Raw genomic sequence first — 20836 nt, forward strand, 5'->3', positions numbered from 1 at the left:
GTACGTACATTATTTAGTTTGTCAAGGTTATGTTCAATCAAAAGTATATTCTGTATAATAACATAAATTGCAATAAAACAAGCAGCATCTGCAGCCGTTCTTCAACATTTTAAAAAAATAACTCAAACATCGCCCCACCCAACCTATTGTTTGATTTTTTGTTTAAATTTATGCCTATTAGTGACTTTTTAATCATGATAATTTCACACAAATATTTAACCTGCTAATTTTTCTGTGTAATCGATGTAAGGAGCAGAAATGTGGACACCTACAATGCCTAACTTTCCACACACACACACACACACACACACACACCTCCCCCTGATTTATTTAGTCTATAATGAGGCACGACCATTAGGTTGTAAAAACCGCAGTATTTTCAACATTTTAAATAATTAGCAGGCGCAACACTTTAAATGGTGGCTGTAGAGACATGTCATGCACAATGAACATAATTTTAATTGCAATAAAAACAAGCAAATTGCATTAATGTGAAGGTCACTGATATGTTAGTACCAAGAATAATTATGTCTATGAGTAATGAAGGTTCAATGTTTATTTAAAATCATAAATATCATATTTAAAATAACGGGATATACTTGTACAAGTGACTTTACATGTCCTGTAAAATCTTTTCTCGTATTCATTCGAATTCGGTGGATAGGAACCGGTTCTCATCCATACGAAAAAACTATGTGTAGCATCGTATTATATCCAGCTTTCTATGAATATAAAATGTACAATCATAAGATTAAAACCAGTTTTTTTAACCCGTGCCTTCGGCAACTCGGGGCTAAAAAAACTGGTTTTAATCTTATAATTGTACATTCTATATCCGCGGTTTATAATACGATGCGAGAAATAACTATTCCAGTATGGCTACAAAACCGATGAATAGCCCACCAAGCTAGGAGATCATAGTCAGATGAATAGCCCACCAAGCTAGGAGATCATAGTCAGATAAATAGCCCACCAAGCTAGGAGATCATAGTCAGATGAATAGCCCACCAAGCTAGGAGATCATAGTCAGATAAATAGCCCACCAAGCTAGGAGATCATAGTCAGATGAATAGCCCACCAAGCTAGGAGATCATAGTCAGATAAATAGCCCACCAAGCTAGGAGATCATAGTCAGATGAATAGCCCACCAAGCTAGGAGATCATAGTCAGATGCATCAGTGAGACGGTAGAGAAGACTAGACATCAGCGAGATTAGAACCGGTCTTCAGCCATACAGAAAAATCATATATAGCATTGTATTAGAGACAATTTTCAAGGAATATAAAAAAAATATATAATTAATTAACAAAACTGGTTTTAATATTTTTTATTTTAATGCACTTGGAAAGCTACGATGCGATAAAGTAACTGTTCATGAAGTAAAATAGAAATTTCCTTTTAGATTTACGCATTATATTATTATAAAGCTTTAAAAGCTTTCAATAAACAACAAAAAACTTACTTTTACAAAAAGACAAATTAACATACATAAACTTTAAGCTAGTTAAGGAATAGCTGTAAAATTAGCAATTAATATAATTTTAATGAGAAAATGCAATTCAGAGTGAGTGAAGGACATTAGCGACATTTAATAGAATATTAATGATGTTACATAAAAGCCCTACATTTAATTAAAAAGACTTATCATAAAGTACAATGAGGGAAAATTCACCTCAGGAGAAATGAATATTTCACATCATAAACAACTATTTTGCAGCTTTTTTACCAATTCAATATTAATCTGTAAGGAAGTCAATTAATAATAATTGTCATTTAGATGCATGATTTTATTTAATTATTTTCTTTTAGTTTTCTCAAATTTGTTTTACATTACGACGAAGTTTTGTAAAATATTTTTCAGTATGGTTTAGAAACCGAATAATATCAGCTGCATTAGAACCGGTTCCGAGCCATACTAAAAATCAGGTATCATATCGTATTGGGCTAACAAAACTAGTTTTTATGTTTATAATTTTTTATTTTAATATACGCGGAAAGCTGTCTATGCAATAAGTAACTATTACTTATTTGTAACTAGATTTGATACTATTGGATATAAATATCCTTGTTTGGAACCGCACCAACTGGCAAACTGATTAGACTGAAAGTAATCCAAATATTATTTGCGTCGTCGAGTAGACAAGACAAATACATAACAGTGATTGATATTTCTATTTATTCTACACAGTTGTGCTGCAGCTGAATGAAATCCTCTTTACCTTTATTTTTAAGAGCTGTAACGAATAACTGAATAAGTTCGGGAAAAAAACAGCTGAAATTTTTTTTCGAATCAATTTAGATGTTGGTTACATCAGTTTTCTAAATTGGGCTCTGCTCTTCAGGGACTACATGTAATGGTTTTAAGCTATATTTAAGGAGTGGGAAACATCCACCCCACAGAAAAGACATGCTACCCCCCCCCCCCATTTGAAAAAAAAACAATAACTAAATCATATAATGTGATGCAACCTTCTTGATTTATTCGCTAGTATTTAAAATATAAAGCAGTAATCTTTGGTATCATTATTAGGTAAACAGAAATTACTTATTCTTCCAACTAATGTTGTTAAAATAACAACATCTTACACCTTATGTTTTGATTAACTAATTACAAACATTGGCCCCTCAGTGTATTTAGTAGTATATTCTTCATTTATAAAGCAGCAACTCCATGACTAACTTTATATGTCAGCCTGTCCGCCTGAAAGATCTTCCGGAAAAGACAAACCTTATTTGTGGGTAATTTTTACTAGTGGATCACAAATTGATTAATAGTAGCCAGTAAGGTTACAGCTTTGCGAAAAATATCATTTTAAAAATTGAACATCAAGATGGGCGAAGGTTCGGTTTCGGTGGTCAGATATAAAACAGCTTTTTAAACAGATAAATAGACAAGATAATTCTCAGCTACGGTTCGTATGGACGCTGTCCAACTTTCTATTATTCTACATACATCCCATGTGCGTTTTGGTTTTCATACAAAGCAGAAAAAATTGGTCAAAGCTCAGAGTTAATAATTTAATAGATGAATCTAATACAGAAGAATACCTATTTTTTAAAGCAAAGGTACACTTATGTTATTAAATTCATAAAAAGTAATAAAGTAAGATTTTTGTCAAATTGCTAGAACAAAAGAACATAGATGGATAATCTGCGTAATAACAGTGCACATCCAGGTATATTAAGGGATAAGACAATGGCCAATAAATTAATGTACATCCCCCACGGTCATACACAAATTACCACTTTTGTTGATTACAATAAGTGATTGAAACTTTTAGACACTCTACTTATTGAACCAACCAGTCACAATTCACAATTAATAAAGCCCTTAATGTTAATAACAGCTTATTATACAACTTTGGGGACTAGTGTAATAAACAGTCCAATGTCTCCTTCCATCCTGATGCACATCTGTACATAGTAACAATTCTTTATTTGTGTAGGTATGCAACTTTTTTATTATTTTCTCTAGTTATTTACCTTATTGTTCAACCAACTATGTTATTTTATAGGTTAAAAATTAAAAGAAAATAATAAAAGCAATGCATAGGTAAGAAATTCAATTATAAAACTAAATGTATAAAAATAAAAGTGTATAAAAGTGTAATGAGTATTTTAAAAACACAAACTATCATTATTGGTTTTCAAAACAGACATTTAAATCATCTTTTACAAATGATTACAAATCAACCAAATAAATTAATTAAGTTAAAGAAACATTAAGGGTTTGTCTAATAGTTTATTTAATAAGGTTAAAAATTCTATTTAGAACTAGGAAACAGACATCCATTCTCAAGTTAAATTATTAGAAAATTATAATATATGAAGATAAAATGGCTAAACATGTTCCCAATATAGCACTTAGTTTATGAAATATTAAAAAATAACACTACAATTGAAGGCTTATCGGCAGCGGAGACCCAAGCCCTAATTGATAACCTTTTTGGATAAAAACCTAAATTCAAATCCAGGTTTGAAAATGAGCTTGTGAAACTATTAAGTCTGATAATAGCAGGCACACAACCTTTTATCTTATTATTTAATTAATAATTTATTATTTATAAGTCATACCTGTTTATGGGTCGGCGCATCCTTTTATTTCAATGTTTATATAAGTTTCTGATACAGGTACAAAATAAAAGATTTTTTCCATTAGTTTTTTAGAAAACGTTTCAATGTCGCAACGTTTTCAATTACGAATACAAATGGAACATTAGCATATTTTGCGGTCCAATTCTAATAATTTTCATATTTACAAACAATGGAAAAACATCAGAAAACAGCTTTATCATTTTAATATTAGATTTATTGTTAATCTATAATTTAATTAAGTTAGATTGTTTTATGTGGCATATCATTAACATTAATCTATTTTATATTTATTTTAAAGAATTCATATCTAACGATTTACTCAATCAATTATGTTAAAAATGCATTTGATATTATTCATTTCAGTATGACTAAAAAACGATTAATATCCGCTGGATTAGAACATTTTCTCAGCCATACTGTAAAATCATGTGTAACAAGCAATTTCCAACAAATATAAAAATTATAAAATCATTTCCAAATTTCGTTGCTCGGGTCTTCGGCCCCTAGTATCGAATCTAACAAAGCTGCGAAATGTGTCTATTTTAAGATGTGATAAATAACTATTCTCGTATGGAAGTAGGTGGGCTTTGAATAATGTTACTGACAGCCCTTTTTTTCTGCTTATTCCTTATTCGAATGAGCATCCAGCATAACTTTATTGCTTTTTTTACGCTCTTTTCTATCTCTAATTTTACTCTGCTTCGCTACTTTTTGATATGTTTATCCTTGTTTTTACCTCATCTTACCTTTGCATTCGAATTAAAACATTTGCCTACAACCCCAATCATAGGTCTGCTATGCGTTCAAAATGAATGATGTATAAATACATCATAGATATATTGAGTTTCATGGTTTCAAGTTTCCCGTATTTTCTGTGTTTATCTAAGTTCTAATTCATTATTTAGATTTGGAAATTAAATAGAAATAATATAAATTATTCTTTTTCCCTTTAAAACCAAAATCGTTGGTTTAAAGTAGCCTTTTAAAGTGTTATATTAAAAATCAAATTTCATATCATAGACGTTCAAGGGTTTAGACACCAATTTACCCTCCCTCAAACTTTGAAACCCCTCAAAATCAAAAAAATATAATAGATTATCCCCCTCAAACCTTTAAAACTTCTCATTTTACCCCCCTGAAAATGAAAAGCTTGGACGTCCCCGTTTGATAAACCTATCCTTGAATTCAATCTAAAATTCAAATATACTTATACATAATTTGAAGGAAAGGTAAGTTTAAAATAAAAAATTTTGTAATTAGAAACAGTTTGATATTAGTAAAGCATTTGACGTGATTCATTTCTTTTTATAATTAATTCTATATGAAAGCATATTTTCATTTTACACGATAGAGTCATCTAGTTGATTTTATACTTGGAATTTTAATTTCCAGGACATTTATTTCAAGATGATATTTTATCTTAGACAAGCCCCTATGTCTCTAGAGGCCTCAAGGGGCACTAAAGGTCGGGTGAAGCTAACCCCACACCATTTCTAATTTTAGTTTTAAAAAGAAAAAGTAAAAATAAAAATTCTGAAAAGATTATTTATCTAAGTAATACAGGGAAAACAAACAAAATGAAACAAGAGGTTTTGTTTTCATCTTAAATATAAATATTAAACAATATAACATTCCAACAAAAACATTTATTCATTATATTTTTTAAAAGAGTTGTAAGGTATTGAATCCGACCAAATTCGTATGGATAAAAATCGACAATAAACATGAAAACGCATATAACTGATGTTATATAGAAATCGTCAACAAAAAACCATAGTATTATTACTTTTTTCAACTCAAAATATTCTAAAGATATTTTGATAGTTTCCTTGAAAAGATTAGGAAATTTAAGAGATTCTCTGCTTTTTATAATTCGGCGTTTCACATTGATAAAAGTTTTCAGTTTGAATATAATTGTTCAGTATTAAATTTAATTCAAAACGTAGATAAACTTAACATTATTATACTTTAGTATTTGTTTTCATTTAATTTATAATTCATTGGATGCCTTTTCTTTAATCAACTAATGGCCAAAATCCAGTATTGTGGAAGTAAGAAAACCATTCTCACATTTGGATGGTAAAAAATTTAACCAAAATAGTTATACACCTTCCCAGGACCAATATGAATCTTCACCTTTGAAAATTTTATTTTTAACTAAGCGAAGCTTTTTATAGTGCTAAAAAATGACGTCATACTGGCCTACCATTGGTAAATAAGTCTGTTTATTAGCTTATCATTGGTTAAATAGTTTGTGTATTGGCCTATCACTGGTCATTTGTATTGTATAACCTTTTTTGTAGGCACTATAAAAAGCTTCTAACTAATATTTTTGAATTCTGCAACGTTAGAGCTTTTGATCTGTCAAACTCACATCAAGCAAACAAATTTGAAGAAAAAAACATATTTAGATTCATTATTCAAATTATACATCTCTAGGGGCACTTTATGTGGTGGGGGTTTAAATTCGACCCATCCCTTTTTTATTATAGTTTCGAAAAGAAGAAGTAAATCAATTTCAAGGGGCGATTTTATTAGGGGCATAGTGATATCTTCTCCAAAATAGCTATAAACCTTCCCAGGAAATATGAAAAGCTACCCTGTAAAGAAGAACCGTATAGGTTTAGTGGTAAGCGAGGTTTTAATTGTATCAAGTAAAAACAAACTGAAAGACGTCAAATATTAATTTAATTTCAATCAATTGCATATTGACACCAAATTTGTGGCATATAAAGTCCACAATTACACGGAGGGAAAAGACAATATCATAGAAAATGTCCTTTTTAAAAATTTACAATTCTTGCAATGGGGGATTTTGCTTGTTGGTTATTTTTTCTCTTGCAAATTCGAATTAGCGCTTTATCTGCACCCTATATATTTTGTAATCTAACATCTAACCAAACACTTTAATCACATAGTATTTACCTGGAAGCACCAAATGGATATGGTAATAAGTTGTACATGTTAATTTACATACGAATTAACTCAATAATTGATACCACGAGCCAGACATAGCAGCGGTAGGTAACTTACCTTACCTGATATAAATAAGACACGTAAGAAGGGCGGGGATTTGGGTGTATGTAGATATCTTTTCGTAAGAACATCTCTCTTCTCCGTATTAGAGATCAACATATCAAATAATTTCGTACAAAACATAAATATTATTTATCTTTAATCAATTGTTTCCCTATCTAGTATCCCTGACAAAAAAATGTAGTATATAATTTTGATTCAAGGCTATGAAATAAAAACTATATTAGTATTTCAATTTTATTGATTTTTAATCATTCATAAAGTCAAGGCTTTCATAGAATCATGTTATATTAGATTTTGAGAACTAAAAGGATTATTATGGCTTTTTTTCTATTTCATAAATTTATTAACCAAAAGCAAAAATTATATTTTTTTCTGTTAAACAATATTTCTACAGTTTAAATGAAGTAATTACTAATTTTTAATTCTTGTTTTAACTTACAATGTGGTTGATTTTAAAGTATTAAGGAACTGATTTTAAAAAATTGAGGAGGTAATCAACTCTTAACCCCCACACCTTGGATGTCCTAGGTCTGCCGTTTTGAACATTCATGAAAAAGATAACAAAAATAAAGCTTAGGTTATTTTTGAAATAAAAATAACAATTCATATCTATAATACAAACTAGAATGATGTCTGTCCGTCACGCTGTCCCTCAAGATCTTGGTAACCATTGAACCGATTTTATTCTTATCTTCAGGGAATATACCTATTGGTCGTTTGGTGGTTTTAGGCTATTTTCTTGGGGGATGGGACAAATCAACTCCACCCCCCCAAATAACAAAAAAAAATCCCTCCATTTTTTTTATTTGTTTATACCACAATTGGCGCAGTTGCAGTAAGGGAGGGTGCAAAAATTTTTTTTTTAGTTAGATATCTAATTTAAAAAAAAATACCTATTGGGGCAAAGCTCCTAGAGGCTATGGGCGTATCTACTAATGTAAAGGTATAATAACTAATATATTCAAACAGACGCACGGACAAACCATTAATATAAAGATCATCACACATCATTACCAAAAATTATTAAAAAATAATTTTTTACAAGACATCTAAGTTAAATGTCGTCTTACTCAGCATTTATTTTTCATGATTATACAAATAAATTTAACAATATTTATTACCATAAGGTTAATAAACAATAATATATATTTATTGAGGTGTTTAATATAAAGATTAATTTGGGTCTGCCAATTTATCTTATTGTATTATAGAGTATAGACAGCTTTTCGCGGATATTAAGATGAAAAAAAAAACTGCTATTCATTTCTATGATTTTTATTTTAATATTCGTGGAAAACTGTATGTAATTCAATGATATACATGATTTTTCAACATGACTGAGAACCGGTTCTAATCCAGTGGATATCAATCGGTTTCAAGCCACACTTGAATGAAATATATCATATGATTTTTAAAAATACAATACATGTTTTTGATATATAGATCAGAACAGGTTTTTATCCAACGGAAATAAATCTGATTGAAAACCATACTAAGAATAATTATTTAACATATTCTACGAGTCTTTCTCTGTATTTCTTGATGATGATTTCTAGTATGAGCAGAACAATGCTCATGATCACACCAATTAGTAGGTATACAAAGATGGCTATCATGCTCTAAAAATGAACATTATTGATATTAAATTTCATAATTATTTATCTCATGACACAACAATTGGATTCTTTAGAACTTATCTCTACCTTAATATTTTATTTACTTGTGGCATTTTTGTTTATACCTTTTATAGCTTTGTTGCGGTTGCTACTTGATACAATGATCCTTGTTACAAGATGAAATGGTTTTAAAGTGTGTTTTTAATAAAAAAAATTATTATCCTTATAATAAAGTAACAAGATGTTTGTGTGTTTGTATGTTTGTACCAAAGGATCTCGCTAACCGCTGAACCGATCGGGTTCTCCTTAATAGGGTAGCTTATCATAGGTCCCGGGAAGGTTTATAACTATTTTCTTGGAGGGTAGGACAAATCCCCCCCCAAAAAAATATTTTTTTAAATTTTTTAAACTAAAATTAAAAATGAGGGGGGGGGGGCACTCCCCCCCCCCTTCCAAAAAAGTTATAAATACAGGGGTAACACAATGGACATGGATCCAATTAAGATTTAATAAAAGTCCGTTTTTATTTTTAAGGCAATTTATGAGAGAAATTGAATACAAAACTTTGGGGGCCATTATAAATTACAATCTAATGTCCCCTCCCGCCCTAATAAAATGGAAAAACAAAATACTTACTGGATAACCTAAAGCTAAACTTGCACTCTGTCCACAAGTAGCTGTGGCTGAAGATCTAAAAAAGTCATAAATGTAATCAAGAAAGTGCAAGAGCTAAAAAAGATAATTTAGGAGATAGAATGTTTAGGCCATGGAATTTTATGAAAAAATTGGATCATGGAAAGAAAACGAAGTTGCGAGTTTCGTCGTATTTTCACAATAGCTTTTGATAGGTTATTTTAGGTTTGGTTAGGTGACTGTTAATGAGGGTTAGAAAATATGCCTCTGGGTTATAGCCCACGCAGGAGAAGAACTACTGTGTAAATACGACGATACTCGCTACTTTGTTTTCTTTCCATGATCCAAAATTAATTCTAAACATTATAAAAAATGTTTACCCCTGATTATTTCTTATAATAGTTTCCACTACTCCGGATTCTTTCAAAGTCTGCAGCTCATTTCTAAAATATTTTATTCAATATTATCAAAGAAAATTATACCCACAAATAAAGAAATCTGGGTAATGAAAGATTTTTTTCTAACTTACCTATCATAAGCAGGGATTTTTAGTAATAAGTAAAATTTATGTACACCAACAGTTATGATAAACAAAATTACTCTTTCTTTAGATTAAAATTATTGGTGGAAAAGTTTGGACACACTGCTAGTGTGAACTACACTATCAGGATTAAATTAAAGTCCCCATACCTCAAAGCCAACTTATGAGAAAACGTGTTTATAAAGCAAAATATAAAAAAAGGTTGAATAAATAAGGTATTTTTTAAAAAGAAAAATAAGTTATCTATTTAAATTTTTATGTTGATCAACAAATTTACAAAGAAATTTAATGCAAAAATGAATAATAGAATTTACCTGACCGCCATAACAAATTGTGATTTTTTCTGGAGATAAATTCCAAGAGGCGCTGCCCTCTGAAATGATTCGGGAACTCGAGCAACTTCACAGGGATGACGACCTTTTAAATTATCATTTCTAATTTACATTCTGTAAAATAACAGGTTTTCTGTGTGTATCATAGAATCTCGTTAAAAGCTTAAACAATATGGTTCTCCTTTTCAATGTATCTACTCATAGGTCCTAAGAATGATTCCAACTATTTTTGGGGGAAAAACCACCAACCTCTTAAGTGATATCGAATCTTTCCTCCTTTTTCTTAAAACTAAACGGAAAATTGTTGGGGAGGGGGTCATCTTAACCCACCACTTTGTGCCCCTAGAGCCTCTAGGGTCGAAGCTACTAGTTTTAATCTTCTAATTTTTAAACTGTAAAAAAAGTAAAATTTACTTATAAAATTTAGAGCATCTTCACCATAATGAACCATCACATATCCTTCCTAAAATTTAATTTGAATTTTTTTTATTTATTTCTTTTTGGAAAACTAGCTGGGGATTTGTTATTTAACAAGTAACACTGTGTATTAGACTATTGTGATTTATGCTATAAATAGCTTAAATGTGAAATACTAGAAAATATTTCAGAAAATTACTTGTTGATGTACCTTTAAAGCTTTTAACCTATCTTCATCAGGATAGTTGTAGGGAACAACTCCATATTCTCCATTCACCTAACATTTTTAGTTTAGTGGATGATCTTTATAATAATTGAAGGGAGAGAAAAACGACATCAATACGTATGTAATCACAAAAATTTATGGATTTACACCCGAACAAATAGAATTATAGAGCAAATTTTCAGTGGTCATAAAAAAAGAGAATTACAAGGAAAAACATAAGATAAGAATAATAAACTGCGAACCAAAAAAATAGGCAAATCAGAATTTGCAGAATAGCAGCTTTATTATTTCATTTAGGATGATTTTACTGTAAATATCAAATGTAGATGCATCTTTTGGTTACAAGTTTCCACCGTTAATTTTTTTTATTAATCAGCATCAATGAAGCAAAAGATCTCAAAAACAGCATTTTGGGTAAAACTGGTGAACCAAAAAGATATGCAAATCCAAAACAAATTAATGGAAAAACGATTTTTTTTGCACTTTTCTTCTGTTTTAAAGATTGATTCTACATTTCATAATAATTTATGCATAAATCCCTTAAAAAATTGTGAATTTATCAGAATCAATCTTTAAAAAAGAAGAAAAGTGTAAAAAAATCGTTTTTCCATTGATTTGTTTTGGATTTGCATATCTTTTTGGTTCACCAGTTTTTACCCAAAATGCTTTTTTTGAGATCTTGTGCTTCATTGGTGCTGATTAATAAAAAATCAAGGGTAGAAACTTGTAACAAAAAGATGCATCTACATATTATATTTACAGTAAATTTGTCCCAAATGAATAATGAAACTGCCATTTTAAAAATTCGGATTTGCCTATTTTTTTTGGTTCGCAGTTTAGAAAAAATGACATCTCGAAACTTTGATAAAAAGAATACTTATATGTCTATTGTAACATGAACGACAGACAGAACGGACGAACAGATAAAGTGAATTATAGTGTAGCTTCGCTGATTAGAATACTGATTAGAAATGAGAGATTTATAAAACAAAAAATTTGGTATTGACTTTTTAGTAAATTAGATCCATTTTTATTTTTTACCTTTTCATTATAAATTCTTTTAAATGCTACCTGAAAAAAATATAATGTCATATCTTTATTTTTGATTTCTCTCTTTCTAAGTTTAATTCTTTTGATTATAACAGACCAATGAACATTATGATTATGAAATGACACCTGTCATACCCAGGACAGATTAGGTAGAATATAGTAAGCTATTGTTAGAACAAAAAATATCCAACTTATAAAAGTCCATTGGGACCAATTTCTGGCCTTCAGGTGGTTTTTTTTTCCATCTCTATACATTTTTAGAAACTATAGACAAACAAAATAAAAGGTGATGAATTAGTCAGCAGTTACTACACCTCCTCTGTAGTTTGAAACCATGTAAGGGCAGAAGTTCCATCTGGCAATGACAACTTCATATCATTATCTAAAAAATAAGATCAGATTTTACAACTTAAAATTTCTTAAAGGATTCTTTATATCCCAAAAAAATGACAACGTGTTATCAGTATCATGATAATAGCTTAACTGTTTAAGATATATTTCCTAAGATAGGTAGTATATACAAAAAAAACTTATTGACATTCATTACAATTATGTGCTTAGAAAAAAATTCATTGTATAAAAATGTTTTACCTAGAATATCTTCAATTCTTTGAATGGGTAATGTTGCTTCTTTACTGTAATATTTAGAAAATTTAAATTCAATACAAGAACTTTTATGTCTAATTGTTTCTAGTCTTTAAATTTATTTGAGAAAGTAGCTTACAAGTGACTGGTTGGTAACTGATAACCCCCTCACTCTTATTTTTTTTTTATTAGGGGTGGAGGGTCCTATTCCTAAGCCCTGTGGGTGTCCGAACTACTTATTTTTGATTTATTTTAATTACGGGGGAAGTAGGTATCAAAATGCTTAAGAAGATACTTTGTGTGATTCAAAAAACTTTATTATTCCTATTAAATTTTATATATTTCTTGAATTTCCCTGTAATTTTGGTTTTAATGAGATCCTAATTTTCATAAAGAAAAACATTCTTTATTATTTTACCTAGTGAGGTAAGAAGTAAGTTCAGCATTATATATTTCCACAACAAAATATCCAAGCAGAACAAAATTCAAAATTCCGATTCTCCAACTTTTCTCAAATCTAAAAATAGGATTAAAACATATAAAGTTAGTATTAAAGTATACATACACCCTCAATCCATAGTCGTATATTGTATTACGAATAAATAATTAACTTTTAACGTTTTAACGTAATAAATTCCTTTTGTGAGAGGTAACTGTCTTGTATATTACAGATGTGTTACTTTTGGTAACCAGACATTAAACACAAAGATTCTGTACAAAAAATAGAGTTACAGTGCTGGGATTTTACATGGTAGTTTCTTTAATGGGGTACTAGGTGGAAACCGTCGCCGAAATTCATTATTTCCTATTTTGCTTTTCTAGCAAAATAAGACAATTTAAAATCATTCGCTTTTAAAAAGCAAAAAATCGGCGGGAAACGGTGGTTTGGCCGTTTTTTTAACAGTTCCACATTGTGCAACAATAAAGCAACTGCTGTAACTCTTTTTATGTTTTAGTTTCTATGTGTTTAAGTTCCTGGTCACAAAAAAAACTTTATACCTTTTCATTGAGTTGGAATAAGGATAAAAATTATCCTTGCCCGTCATAGTTCTAAAGTAAAAACCCACCATCTCCACCCAAAATTCCATAGTCTCTGAAAAACAAATAATTAGGTATTAATATTTTAAACTTAATGCTTTTATTATTTTTAAATGATACTAATCAAGTTAGTGATGCAATTATGAAATTAATAATGCATGCCTTTTATTGTTTTTCCTCTGTACACTTTTAATGTGCGATAAAAATGGATGTAGAATATACGTGGATATTAGAACAGAGGAATAAATTTTCGTCAATTTAGCTTGCTGATATGGAACTCATTTATTGGTCATTTCGTTCATCTAGTAGGAGGGGAGTGTATTGAATAAAGGGGATGAATGGGAGGTATCGTTATTTTAGCCTGCAGCAAGTTTCACTTTATCAGAGAATATGAAAATCCGGTGTAAGATCCAAGTAATGATATATCTATTGTTTGAGACAGTGAATCATGATATTTAAGTTTGGAATTTTGATTATTGAAAGCGAAGCATTTCTTAAACTATGCTCGACCCGACCGTACGTCCGTAATGGATAGCTCTTTAGGTCAATTTAGTCATATTAGCATTGTCCTATCGATTTTAACGTGAGGATAACTGTAATAGAAAGGTAAATTTAAACTTTGTTGATGACAACTATTTGTATTCTGGTAAGCCGAGCGTTCTCGGCCCACGGGGTAACGAGTTCGGATTCAACGAGCCCTGGCCTTTAATTATTCTACCAAACAAACAAGCAGGATTCAATCATACAGAAATTATATATTTAAACTGAATAATATTTACAAGTTATGTTTACTATATATATACAACAGATTATAACAATGGTTAGGTTTGAAGGGGGTGTGGGGCGCTAGGGCTTAGCTCCCGACGGCAGACAGGCTGTGGGGGCAGCGGTGGTAAAAGGGGAGGCAACGCCTCCCAGTTATATAAGCGCGTGAGGGACTCGTGATAGTTGCATGTTTGAGTCCCCTCCCCACATTTAGGCAGGCTAGTTTGACCGCTGGGTGCGGGGTCAACAGCGGTCATGAGATAGATGGTGATATAATAAGATTAGTGCAGGGGGTTTGTTATCATAAGTCACAGCGAAGCAACTCTGTAAACGGCCTGTCCGTCTGGGTGTCGTATTACCACAACCTCCCCTTCAAGGGTTGCGTGGCTCCTGAGCCACCAGGCCTTGAACCTGGGGATACGACAGCCTATGCCTGCGCCGGACAGGCAGTTCTTGGGGCACAGCTCGATGGAGGACAGCTCGGGCTACACAGGCTCCCTGGGACACTCGTTGCTCAGTCTGACTGTGGTTGGTGATCAGCATTGTCAGCTCCTGGTTGGCTTCTAGGCGTGGGTTGGCGACGGCCAAGCCCCGCCGCTGGAAATTTTGCCTCGTCTGCAGGATTAGTTCTGTCTCGGCTGGTAGCTGGACACGGAGGCCTAGGCAGACTCTGATGGTTCCCAAGGGTGGAATGGCGATGGCAAATGGTGCATAGAGCTCCATGGGGGCGCCTGCTTGATTCAGGTTGCTTGGTCTCCTAGCTCCTACCCGGATGGGGATGGCTGTCATCAGCAGGGGGCACATGGCTTCTTCTTCTTCTTCTGGGGCGGCTTCTTCCATCGCAGTGGCTGGCTCTTCTCCTGCAGGCTCGCTGCTGGCTGGCAGGTTCTCCATGTCCGCGTCAGGATTCCAGATGGCATCTCTGAGTGGCTCTGGAGCGGGCGGCAGCGGCGGTGGTTCGTTGGGCTGCTCCTGCAGGTTCTCCTCTACTGGGTCACGATCTTGGCCGCTAAGCTGTGGGGCGGCTGCGGCTGGCTGGTGCACTGGGAGCTCCCCTGGGTTGCTAGCTGCGGGCGCCGCCGCTCCAACTGGCAGCTCAGTGGCGTCCTCGTCGCCGTCCAAGTCAACTTGGATGTCTGCTGGGATCTGGTGGGCAGTCACATCTCCAGTGTATTTGCGCAGTCGGCCGACATGCGCGGTAACTTCTGAGATCCTGGCTACTGGAGAGGCAGGTTTAATGACATAATGGACTTCTGTAGCTTTCCTCACTACTTTCCAGGGGCCAGTCCATCTCTTGGTAATCTTGGCTGCCTTCCCTGGCACCAGGCGGGGGGCCAGGTACCAGACCAAGTCTCCAACCTCATACTTGGCCGTGCCTTCGTAAGCTGCCGCGCTCCTCCTGATGGCTCCCTCCTCCTTCTGCTGGATGGCATCATACACTGCATAGTAGCGCTGCAAGAGAGCTTGGACGTTGGCTGGAACTGAAGTATATTCGGTCTCTGGCAGCCGTAGTACCATGTCCACCGGAAGTTTGGCCTCTCTCCCAAAGAAGGCCAGGAACGGGGTCACGCCAGTGGATCTGCAGGCCTTGGTGTTGTAGGCGAAGGCGATGGCAGGCAGGTGTGGCTCCCAGTTGTTATCGTCTCTGTCTAGGAACAGGCGCATGCCTGTGTTGAGCGTCCTATGAAACCTCTCCACTCGGTTGGACTGCGGGTTGTAGGGTGGTGGATGTGTCAGGCCAATCTCAAGTCTGGAGGCCAGTTCCTGGAATACCTGGCCGGTAAATTCCATTCCATTGTCGGAATGGATCTTCAGGGGGCATCCGAACGTGGCCAGGTGGCGGTGCAACAGGGCTTCAGCCACCGTGAGGGTGCGCTTGTTGGGGATGGCGTAGAGGCTGACAAACCGGCTGAATCCATCTTGGCAGGTGAGGATGTAGCGGTTCCCAGCTGGGGTCTCTGGCAGTGGCCCCACCAGGTCGATGAATAGGACTTGCTGTGGATACCCCTGGCGGGAGGGCACATGGATCCCCTGCTTCAGCCTCTCCTTGGTAACTTTCTGGACACACTCAGGGCAGGTTTGTACCATCAGGCGGACGTCACGGGCCAGGTTGGGCCACCAGAAGTGCATGGCAACGCGGGCGATAGTTGTGTCCATCCCAAAGTGCCCAGCCATGGGGAAGAACGCGTCCTGCTGGAGGGCCGAAGGCAGCAGGTATCTTGTCCTCTCTCCTGTCAGAGTCTGGTCAGTGGTGGTGAGGCAGCCATGCTCGTCAAGCCCCAGGGCTGGGAAGCGGCTGGCGTACTGCTGCTCGTCTCGTTCCTTGCCACGCAGCTCAGCCTTGGTTGGGGCTTTGCCATCAGCCACCCATTGGCGGACACGGAGCAGGAGGGGGTCCTGTGTCTGGGCCTCCAATACTCTAGCTGGATCCAGTCGGGCGGCAGGAGGCCGGCTAGCTGCGGACTCCCCTAGCTGTCAAAGGTTGTGGATATACTCAGCCTGCTCTGCTAATTCTTCGGCGCTAGCCGTTGGCATGTTGGCATCTTCCCGGCGGCTGAGGGCGTCGGCGTTGGTATTCTGGGTGCCAGGCCTGTGGCAGACGGTAAAGTCTAAGGCCGCTAGCTCCTCCTGCCAGCGGGCCACCATCCCTGTGGATGTGTTCAGTGATTTCATCTGTAGCAAGGCAGAGGAATCAGTGTTGATCTGGAAGCTGCGGTAGGACAAGATGCCGTGGAATTTTCGGATCCCATACATAATGGCGGCCATCTCTCCCTTCCAGGACGGGTAGCGCGTCTCAGGGTCGGTTGTCTTGCGCCCCACGGCGGCAATCAGCCTCTCCTTGCCCTCCTGACATTGACTCAGTATGGCAGAGATGGCGCGGCTGCTGAAGTCTGTGGTGAGCTGGAACACCGCTGGCAAATCAAACCTGGGCGGCGCTCGGATGGGGGCCTTGCGGAACTTGTCCTTGAGTTGCAGCAGCTGGGCTTCCATCTCAGGCGTCCAGGTTAGGGCCTTGGCCGTCTTCTGGCGGTTCATCTCGTAGGTGAGTGTCTGCATACTCTGGGATGAACAGGCGGTAGTATCCAAAGAACCCCAGCAACGCCAGCAAGTCCTTGGGGGTGCTAGGGGCTGGCCAGTCCAAGATACGGTCAATATAGTCCTCTTGCATGGCTATCCCCTCACGGCTGAGGGTGTGGCCCAGATAATCCACCTTAGATCGGAACAGCTTGGTCTTGGCTGGCTTGAGGCGGATCCCTCCCCTGCGGTGGGCTTCCAAAACCTCTTGGAGCCTGGCCAGGTGGGCCCAGGTATCCTGGTGGAAGGTCAGGACGTCGTCAAGGTATGACTGGAGGTTGGCTGTGCCTAGTGGGTTTAGGACCCCTGCAATAAACCTGGAATAGACAGACGGTGCCGTAGCCAGGCCAAAGGGCATCCTTTTCCATTGATACAAGCCCCTGGGGGTGGTGAAGGCGGTGCAGGGCCGGCTGTCCTCGGACACACGGATGGTGTAGTATGCGGCCACCGCGTCTAAAGCACTGTAGACACGGTGCCCGCCAGCTCGTTCCACCAACTGCTGGATCCTAGGCAGGGGGTAGCTGTCCAGCTCCAGACACTTGTTGAGGGCTCTGTAGTCGACGGCCCAGCGGGTGCTCCCGTCCTTCTTCTTGATGGGCACCAGGGGGCTGCTCCAGGCGGAGTCTGACGGCTCTATAACTCCCTCCTGTAGCCAGGTGTCCAGTTGTTTCTCCAGTTCAGCCTCTTGCCGCGGGTTCAGATCCCTAAATCTCTGGCGGATCGGCTGGGTCCCTGGCTTGAGGCGCAGCTGCAACTCAACCACATCTGTGCAGCCGGGGGTAGAATTGGAGAAAACGTCCCTGTATTCTGACAACATAGTCCAGACCTCCTTCTTGAGCAAGGGGTCCTTGCGTAGGAACTCATTGTCTTCCATCTCCAGGGCCTCCCACAACTCCTGCATGTCTATAGGCTCAGCAGGTTCTTGGAACGAGTGGAGACGCGGGGGAGGCGTATCAGAGACCTCTAGAATGTCAGGTTTGACCAGCTCCCCTGCCACTGGGAGGCCAGCATCCAGCAGGAGGGGCACCTCCCCCTCATTGACCACCAGTACTCTAAACACAGTGGCAGAGCCAGGCCTGTGGGCATACAGGCCCTCTGGGATAACAAGATCCTCCCCAAACCTCTGTTCTGGGGCAGCTAGTTGGATGGCATCCTTGGTGCGATGGCCTACTAGCTCAACAGGGACCGCCATAACCCCGCGGCCAGGCAGGACCACCCGCTTGGCTGTGCGGAGCTGGGGTGGCTGGCCATCAGTTGGAGTGACAGCGCTTAGCCTATACGTGGCTGGTGCGGGGTCAGCTTTGGCTCCGGGACCCACCGGCCGCGACTTGACGGGCTCGGCTTCTGGAGGGGCTGACGTGTCGGAGCCAGGTGTGGCTCCGAGGGCGTACGGCCACGATTTGACGGACTCGGCGCTGGGAGAGGCCAAAGTGCTGGGTCCAGCTTTGGCTCCGTGGACGTCCGGCCGCGACTTGACGGGCACGGCGCCGGGAGAGGCTGGGGCCTGAGAGTTGAGTGTGGCTCCGGGTACATCAGACCGCGACTTGACGGGTCTGGACTCGGGCTTGGCTGGTGGACTGGCTGGCCGTTGATAAAGGTGTCGGCGGAGAAGATTGGTTCTGGAGGGCTGGCAATCTCAGGAAACGTTGTTGGCAGGCTCTCCCTTGGCACCTTGGGCACTGGGGGCAACCCCATGGCTAGCAGGTTAGCTCCCTTGTGTGCGTTGAGCTCAGCGTCCACCCAGTGTGTGCCTTTCTCAACCACACGCGGCTGCTCAGGCAGGGGGCCTGGCAGGGGCCCCTCATAGCTTAGCTCTCTCTCGGCTGTCTCCCGGTCAATGGGGACGCCACGGAGTGGGATAAACTCCCCACGCACCCACAAGCAAGGTGGTTGCATGTCGAAACAGAGCCTAGTTCCGAACTCCTTGAGAAAATACCCTCCTAGGTTCAGAGGGTGTGAGAGATTCCGGACCACAGTCACGTGGTATAGATGGAGTATAAGAGTGTGTGAGACTGCCATATATAACTCTTTTAACTTTCCGATTACCTGGAGGGGCTGGCCTTCCTCATTAGCAGTCAGGATCTGGGTGTTGTCTGGAATCAACATACGTTGCACGCCCATCGCGTGCATGAGGTGCTCAGAAATTACAGCAGACCCTGGTACACGGTTGCCAGAATCAATCATGGCATCAACCTGTACATGCTGGGCAGGGTCAGGGGTAGGAAACCTCACCCTGACATGGCAGGGGAAGTGGAGGTCCTGCCCTTGAGACAAGGGGGCCTCTCGTTCGGCTGGGGTTGGCAGAAACTTTGGTGGTGGCCGCACCGCAGCTATGGTGGTATCGCTTACCATGGTGGCTTAGACTGTAGCTTCGAATCACTAGAGCTTATTAATTATCACTTGGTCAACAATTTTATATTTATTTTTATCACTTGGTTGACATTGATACACACTTATGTGTTGTTATCACTAGGAGCTCTAGGTGTGATTCTGGAAGCACTGGCAGCAGGGAATGTCCGTCCTGCAAGGTTCAGAGGGGTGACGGCGGTAGGGAATGACCCGTCCTACAGCGCCGCTGGTTCGAATCCCGAAAATGGCGGCAGGGAATGGCCCGTCCTGCAGCGCCTCGGGTTCGAATCCTGGGAGGCAGCGGCAGGGAATGTCCCGTCCTGCCGTGCCTGTGGCTCAAAATCTGCTATCCGTCGCAGTGGTAGGGCTTACTTGTGTGCTGAAGCTTCGCAGCCACACATTGCCTTCTTAGGGAGACCAGCACCCAGCTGTCTGTCTCGTAGGTTTGGCCTGGGTGTCCTGGGGCTTGTCCCAGCTACACTTGCCAATTTAGACTCAGTTCTGTAGCCGTCTGAGCTAAATTATCCGATTGCCGTGGCTGCGCACCTAGCGCTACTCCTACACGACACGGAAAAAGCGTCTTGACTGGCGCTTTTAGCAGGCTAAATCTGCTTGCCGTAGGCCAGAGGCCCACATATTGCGTTCAAAATGATGGAAATTCGACCTAAAAAGGCCGTCTCACGGGTCAGTTGGCGGCTGATTGTCCCCTTACTTGCCAAAGGGTCCAATCAGAGGTAGAATAGGCTAGTTTCTGTAAGGCTCGATTGAAACACGCTGACACCAAGTTTTGGTAAGCCGAGCGTTCTCGGCCCACGGGGTAACGAGTTCGGATTCAACGAGCCCTAGCCTTTAATTATTCTACCAAACAAACAAGCAGGATTCAATCATACAGAAATTATATATTTAAACTGAATAATATTTACAAGTTATGTTTACTATATATATACAACAGATTATAACAATGGTTAGGTTTGAAGGGGGTGTGGGGCGCTAGGGCTTAGCTCCCGACGGCAGACAGGCTGTGGGGGCAGCGGTGGTAAAAGGGGAGGCAACGCCTCCCAGTTATATAAGCGCA

General features: G+C 38.5%; 2 protein-coding genes across 11 annotated transcripts in view; one reads left to right on the forward strand and one right to left on the reverse strand.

Annotated features, from left to right (window-relative positions):
- LOC145314526 (uncharacterized) overlaps nucleotides 1-20836 on the forward strand; it is a 330684-nt gene that overhangs the window by 104774 nt on the left and 205074 nt on the right. The gene's annotated exons all lie outside the window — the stretch shown is intronic.
- Nucleotides 8231-13623, reverse strand: LOC145314523 (uncharacterized). Its single transcript, XM_080154458.1, has 11 exons — nucleotides 13534-13623; nucleotides 12953-13051; nucleotides 12541-12584; nucleotides 12264-12331; nucleotides 11941-11970; nucleotides 10885-10950; nucleotides 10671-10719; nucleotides 10239-10341; nucleotides 9764-9826; nucleotides 9387-9441; nucleotides 8231-8753 (listed from the first exon to the last, which is right to left on the reverse strand). Exons 1-11 carry the CDS (start codon nucleotides 13620-13622, stop codon nucleotides 8637-8639), a joined length of 783 nt encoding a protein of 260 aa, XP_080010584.1. The 5' UTR covers nucleotide 13623; the 3' UTR covers nucleotides 8231-8636.

The sequence above is a fragment of the Acartia tonsa genome, chromosome 3, assembly GCF_053477335.1.
Source record: "Acartia tonsa isolate MP-2025a chromosome 3, ASM5347733v1, whole genome shotgun sequence".
In the NCBI taxonomy this organism is placed as follows: domain Eukaryota; kingdom Metazoa; phylum Arthropoda; class Copepoda; order Calanoida; family Acartiidae; genus Acartia; species Acartia tonsa.